Source organism: Cannabis sativa, unplaced genomic scaffold (assembly GCF_029168945.1).
Source record: "Cannabis sativa cultivar Pink pepper isolate KNU-18-1 unplaced genomic scaffold, ASM2916894v1 Contig2, whole genome shotgun sequence".
Classification (NCBI taxonomy): domain Eukaryota; kingdom Viridiplantae; phylum Streptophyta; class Magnoliopsida; order Rosales; family Cannabaceae; genus Cannabis; species Cannabis sativa.
This window is the reverse complement of record NW_026870038.1, coordinates 229,520-235,572: the sequence shown is the minus strand read 5'-3', so window position 1 is coordinate 235,572 and position 6,053 is coordinate 229,520. Positions and strand designations below refer to the sequence as shown.

Below are 6,053 nucleotides of genomic sequence, written 5' to 3'. Positions count from 1 at the left end.
ACTAACTTAATTAACATTTAAAAATATGATTGTAACAAAATTGCAAAATAAAATATTTTTATTGTTATTTTTTATTAGAATTTTCACCGCAAATATTCTTATAAAATATAACATATTTATATTAGAATGTGTGTACGTAATTATGTAGAACCTATTAGTATTAGAACTAGTATAAAAAGTAAAAAAATAAAAATAAATCACACACTTTTAGTTGAGCTAAATAATTTTACACAAATTAAACTAATTTCAGAGAAATAAAAATAAATAATATCTTAATCTTTCCATTCCATCTCTACCCACCATCACTTTCTCTCTCTAGAGTAATTAGCAAGAGAGAGAGAGAGAGAGAGAGTCAACCATAAGAATTTTCGCGCTTTCTTTCTTCGCCTAACATTTGTTCAAAGAAAGGTTTATTAGTTTTAGTTGGAAAGTTGTTTAAGTGTGTACTACAACGCCTATTTTGTACTACAAAAAATTTGTATTGTAGTACATGCAATGCAATATCATATGTTAATAATTAACGCATTATTATTATTATTATTAATACATTCATAAATCTCTTTATTTTTATTTATTTTTCTCTCAAAATCTAGTCGTGTGGTGTCGTTGATTTCCAAGTTTAAAATCATTCAGACTGACCCTTTTGGGGATTTGGTCTGTCTCTGTGTCTGTGTGTGTGTTGTTGGATGAACAGAAGAAAAGTCTATAAATTTATAGATACCCATTTCGAGTTTTGATAATTTTCAGTCAAGTTTCGAAGAAAATAACAAGATTGAGGTAAATTCTTATCTGGGTTTCGTTTACACTTGTCTAAAGTTCAAACCTTTAGTGATTTTGATTCCTTTTTTGTTATATCACTATGTTTGTTGTTGTTATAGATTTTATAATGGAGAATGGGACTAAACATATGGAAGGGTCTTCTTCTTCATCTTCAGAGATTGAGAAATTTGAAAGAGAGGATATGGAAGAGGTTGGACATGAGCCAGAGGATTTGAACAGAATTGCACCATGGACAGAACAGATTACTCTTCGTGGACTGGTGGCTAGTATAGTGATTGGAATCATTTACAGTGTTATAGTAATGAAGCTCAATCTCACCACTGGTTTGGTCCCAAATCTCAATGTCTCAGCTGCTCTTCTTGCTTTTGTGTTCATAAGAACATGGACTAAGTTGCTCAGCAAAGCTGGAATTATGTCATCTCCTTTCACTAGACAAGAGAATACTATAATCCAAACATGTGCTGTTGCATGTTATAGTATAGCTGTTGGAGGTTAGAGAAAACAACACCAAGTGTTTGTTATTATGTTTGACTTTGTTTTAAGTCTTGGTTTTTTTATTGTTGTTTTTTGGGGTGAATTGCAGGTGGATTTGGGTCTTATCTGTTGGGTTTGAACCAGAAAACTTATGAACAAGCAGGAATTGATACTGTAGGCAATACTCCTGGGAGTACTAAAGAGCCTGGTATTGGTTGGATGACTGGTTTTCTCTTTGTTACTTGTTTTGTTGGGCTATTGGCTTTGGTGCCTCTTAGAAAGGTTTTTTTTTTTTTAACTTTCTTTGTCTTTTCTTTGTTTCTTTCTTTAAATTCATTCACTGAAGAAAGTTATGTTATGACTTTTTGTGCAGATTATGATTATAGACTACAAACTATCATATCCAAGTGGAACTGCTACTGCTGTTCTTATCAATGGTTTTCATACACCTAAAGGAGACAAAAAGGCTAAGTAAGCAATGAGCTTTTTCTCTCAATCAAACAGAATTGAGTATGAAAAAAGTCTAACTAGTTAAGGCTCTCCTTTTTTTTCTTTTTGGCAGAAAACAGGTTCATGGATTCATGAGATTCTTCTCCATTAGTTTCTTGTGGGGTTTCTTTCAGTGGTTTTATTCAGGTGGAGATCAATGTGGATTTAATCAGTTCCCAACATTTGGATTGAAAGCTTGGAAAAACTCGTAAGTGCTATGTATTACACTTTAAAAGACTCCATTCCACTATGATTTGCTTATGTCATCATAACCATCATCATCATGATTGACTGAAAAGAATAAATATATGATTATTACTTTGCAGATTTTACTTTGATTTTAGTGCCACATACGTTGGGGCAGGTATGATCTGTTCCCATCTAGTGAACTTGTCTTTGCTTCTTGGTGCTGTGCTCTCATGGGGTGTAATGTGGCCCTTGATAAGGGGTCTTAAAGGAGAGTGGTTCCCTCAAACTTTATCAGAAAGCAGTATGAAAAGTCTAAATGGTTACAAGGTCTAAAGATTTGAGCTCTTTTCTCAACTATATATTCATCTTTTCATTGATTTTTTTTATTTCTGAAATACTATTTTCTTTACTTAAATTCAGGTTTTCATCTCCATAGCTTTGATACTTGGAGATGGGCTCTATAACTTTCTCAAGATACTGTTTTTCACAGCCACAAGCATCCATACCAAAATGAAGAACAAGACCCTCAAAACATGTAAATAATACTCTAAACCACTAACTAGTTACAGTGTCCAAAATCATAATAGTGACTAGTGACACACATCCACTAAAGGGAATAATATGATAAATAATAGTAAAAAGGGTTTTGTTCTTTCTTATTGTCCATATAAAAACTTTACTTAGTTTAGTAACTTAACTGATATGAGTATCTTTCTTTCATTGCAGCTTCAAATAAACAAGATGAGACCCTTGATGATCTTAAAAGAAATGAGTTGTTTGTAAGAGATAGCATTCCTCTTTGGATAGCATTCGTTGGTTATGGTTTCTTTGCCCTCATTTCCATCATAATTATCCCAATAATGTTCCCTGAGCTCAAATGGTACTATGTGGTTGTAGCCTATGTGCTTGCTCCTTCTCTGAGCTTCTGCAATGCTTATGGAGCCGGTTTAACAGACATGAACATGGCATACAATTATGGTAAAGTTGCTCTATTTGTTCTTGCTAGTCTGGCTGGAAAAGAGAATGGTGTGGTTGCAGGGCTTGTTGGTTGTGGTTTGATCAAGTCCATTGTGTCCATTTCTTCTGATTTGATGCACGATTTCAAGACGGGCCATCTCACTCTCACATCTCCTCGGTCAATGCTTGTGAGCCAGGCTATTGGAACAGCAATAGGCTGTGTGGTTGCACCCGTCACATTTTTCCTCTTCTACAAGGCCTTTGATGTTGGGAACCCCGACGGTGAATACAAAGCACCATACGCTATAATCTACAGAAACATGGCAATTCTCGGTGTTCAAGGCTTTTCTGCATTGCCACAGCATTGTTTGCAACTCTGTTATGGCTTCTTTGCATTCGCTATAGGAGCTAACCTTGTGAGAGATCTTTCACCGAAGCATATCAGTAAATGGGTTCCCCTTCCAATGGCCATGGCTGTTCCTTTCTTGGTTGGTGCTTACTTTGCGATTGACATGTGCGTTGGAAGTTTGGTTGTTTTCGTGTGGCACAAGATGAATGATAAGAATGCCGCTCTGATGATTCCTGCTGTTGCTTCGGGTTTGATCTGTGGAGATGGTTTATGGATTCTCCCCTCATCAATACTCGCTTTGGCCAAGGTTCGGCCGCCAATATGCATGCGCTTCTTGACATCAAACTAAAAACAGAATTAGAATTGTACTTAAAAAGTATTAGAATAGCTTATAGCTTATTGTAGTAGTTCAAATGGTTAGGCATGTGGTTTGTTTATACAAAGGTCTGAGATTCGAGTCTCTTTTCGATATCTACATAGTTTTGATGTAGTAGATGTCAAATTGAGTATTGTAAAGAGGAAGAGAAGAGAAGAGAAGAGAGTACTCAAAATGTAAACTACATTGTAATGAGATTAATTAATTAGATCAATAAAACCCCACATCTTATTATTGCTTGTTTTCTTTTCATACTGAGTCAACTCATACAATTATACAAAACCCATTTGCATGAAGAAAAATGATCATGAATCAACGTGTCAATAACAAAAGAGAGCACACAACATAGTGAAAAGTGGTGAGTTTTAGACTATGGTTGGTTCATATTCATAGTATTACCATTCAATGAATTTGGTATATTATAGTGGTCCTAATGCCTAGAAGCTATATATTTATATAATAAAGTAAAGTCAATGAAATTTGTTTGGTTTCAGAGTCCACTTCCTGGTATCTCACTGAAAAATAAGTGTGTGGATTTAATGAAAGGAAGAAAAGACTTTAAGGCATGGTTGAACTGAACATACTTACAACATTTATTGAAACTCTCACACCAAAGAGAATCATTAAAGTTCATATCTTTATCAAGTGTCAGTGTTTTCAATATCTTCTCCCTAAGAATCTTTAACACCTCAAAATAGTTTGTACTAGAAGTTTACTAGCTAATGTTGATACCTAAGTTCATTCATATGTTAAAAATTCAATCATCTTTTAGCATTTTTAGATTTGATAAGCCCTTTATCTCCATTATAACTTGCCTTAAACAAGGTTTGTGTTTTATAGTAATTTAGGTACGAGACAATTCGTGTTTATGGTGGGTTGTATTCGTATTGTGTCGTCGAGATTTAGATATTACAAGCAAATGCATATTAGATAGCATTATCTCACATTATATTTAAAAATATTAAGTTATATATAAGAACATAAATTACTACACTCATTATTAATAGTTAATGAGATGAAACTCCATAATTCTTATCATGGTATCAAAGTTAAATCTCTCCTATCTACTTAAGATATAAACAAACGTAAGTGAATAAAATTTCATGCAGATTTCGTGTCTAGCCCATTTTATGGTTTTTTTATGGAATTTTAATTTAAAAGAGTTATTTTTTTACATAAATCTATCTATGTTAAAAATTTAAATGTATAAAAGAATAAATTATGTCAAACTAAAATATAAATATATTAGAAAATACATAAATAAAATTAAAAAAAAATGTAAAAATAAATTAATTTAATAAGACATTAAACAGGTCAATGTCACGGTAGAAAATTTCATTCTCGTCCCTATGTTATTTAACATTTCAGTACAAGAGATGATTCTAATTAGTCGTCTCATCTTATTTTCCATTCAGATAAGGAATCCCCCACTTATTAGTGGCAGGTCCACACAATTGATGTAGCCCATTAGTGTGAATCAATATCATGAGCCAAGTTGTCAAACAATTTTTTTTTCCTAATTAAATATACTTACTACGGTATATTTTATTTGTATTTTGCATAATTATCAAGTCTAGAACCAAGATTATATTGGAGAGTTATGTTGATGTCGATTATGCATCAAATAAAGACACCATGAAGTCAATAACCAACTATTGTATTAGTTAGAAATCTCAGTTGCAACATGTGCTTAATTGAGGCAGAGTTTATGGTAACTACAAAAGCTTTCAAAGTTGTGTGGATCAAAGGAATCCTAAGTAAGCTACAAATGATGAGAAAAAAGGCTACGCTGTACTTTGATAGCTAATTTGCCATTTATTTCTGTAAAAATCTAATCTATCACGAGAGATCAAAACATATTGACATTAGGTTGTTTTAGATTAGAAAGGAGATTGAAGATGGAGAAGTAGAACTTGAGAAAGTACTAAGTGAAGAGAATTCTTCAGATGGAACTAAAATTCTTCCAGTTAGCAGGTTCCAACATTGTGTGGAACTGTTGAACATTGGCTCCATCTGAAGATAAGTGGAATACTCCCATGCTGTTTGTCTTGTTTGGTTCTATGAATTAAGGTGAAATTTATTGTTTGGTAATTCATAGAACAAACAAAACTGGAAATAACAGATTTAACTAACAAAATGTTAAGTTAGTTAAATTCTACAACATTAGTTCTGTTATGTTAGATGAATTTCTACAACATTCAGTTTTAGTTGGTTAAGTGCACCAATTAGTTAAGTCTATTTATGTCTATTTAAAGGCATGTAATGGTCTTGTAATTGTTTATTGTAAAGAGAGAAAAATAGAGATTTTAGAAATATAATTTTACTATTATTACTGTTAAAAATTAAATTTAAATATTTATTTATAATTAGGTGGTGTTTGGTTAGAGATAATAATATGGAATGAAATGGAAAATCAATAATTTTCATTCCATTCATTTA

At 32.5% G+C, this 6,053-nt stretch overlaps 1 protein-coding gene across 1 annotated transcript; it reads left to right on the top strand.

Annotated features, from left to right (window-relative positions):
• Positions 1–388: 388 nt before the first annotated feature.
• Positions 389–3,853, top strand: LOC115716639 (metal-nicotianamine transporter YSL3). Its single transcript, XM_030645482.2, has 8 exons — positions 389–777; positions 879–1,271; positions 1,364–1,536; positions 1,628–1,725; positions 1,817–1,951; positions 2,070–2,259; positions 2,353–2,467; positions 2,659–3,853. The coding sequence occupies exons 2-8, from the start codon at positions 887–889 to the stop codon at positions 3,585–3,587; spliced, it is 2,025 nt and encodes a 674-aa protein (XP_030501342.2). The 5' UTR covers positions 389–777; positions 879–886; the 3' UTR covers positions 3,588–3,853.
• The last annotated feature ends 2,200 nt before the right edge of the window (positions 3,854–6,053 follow it).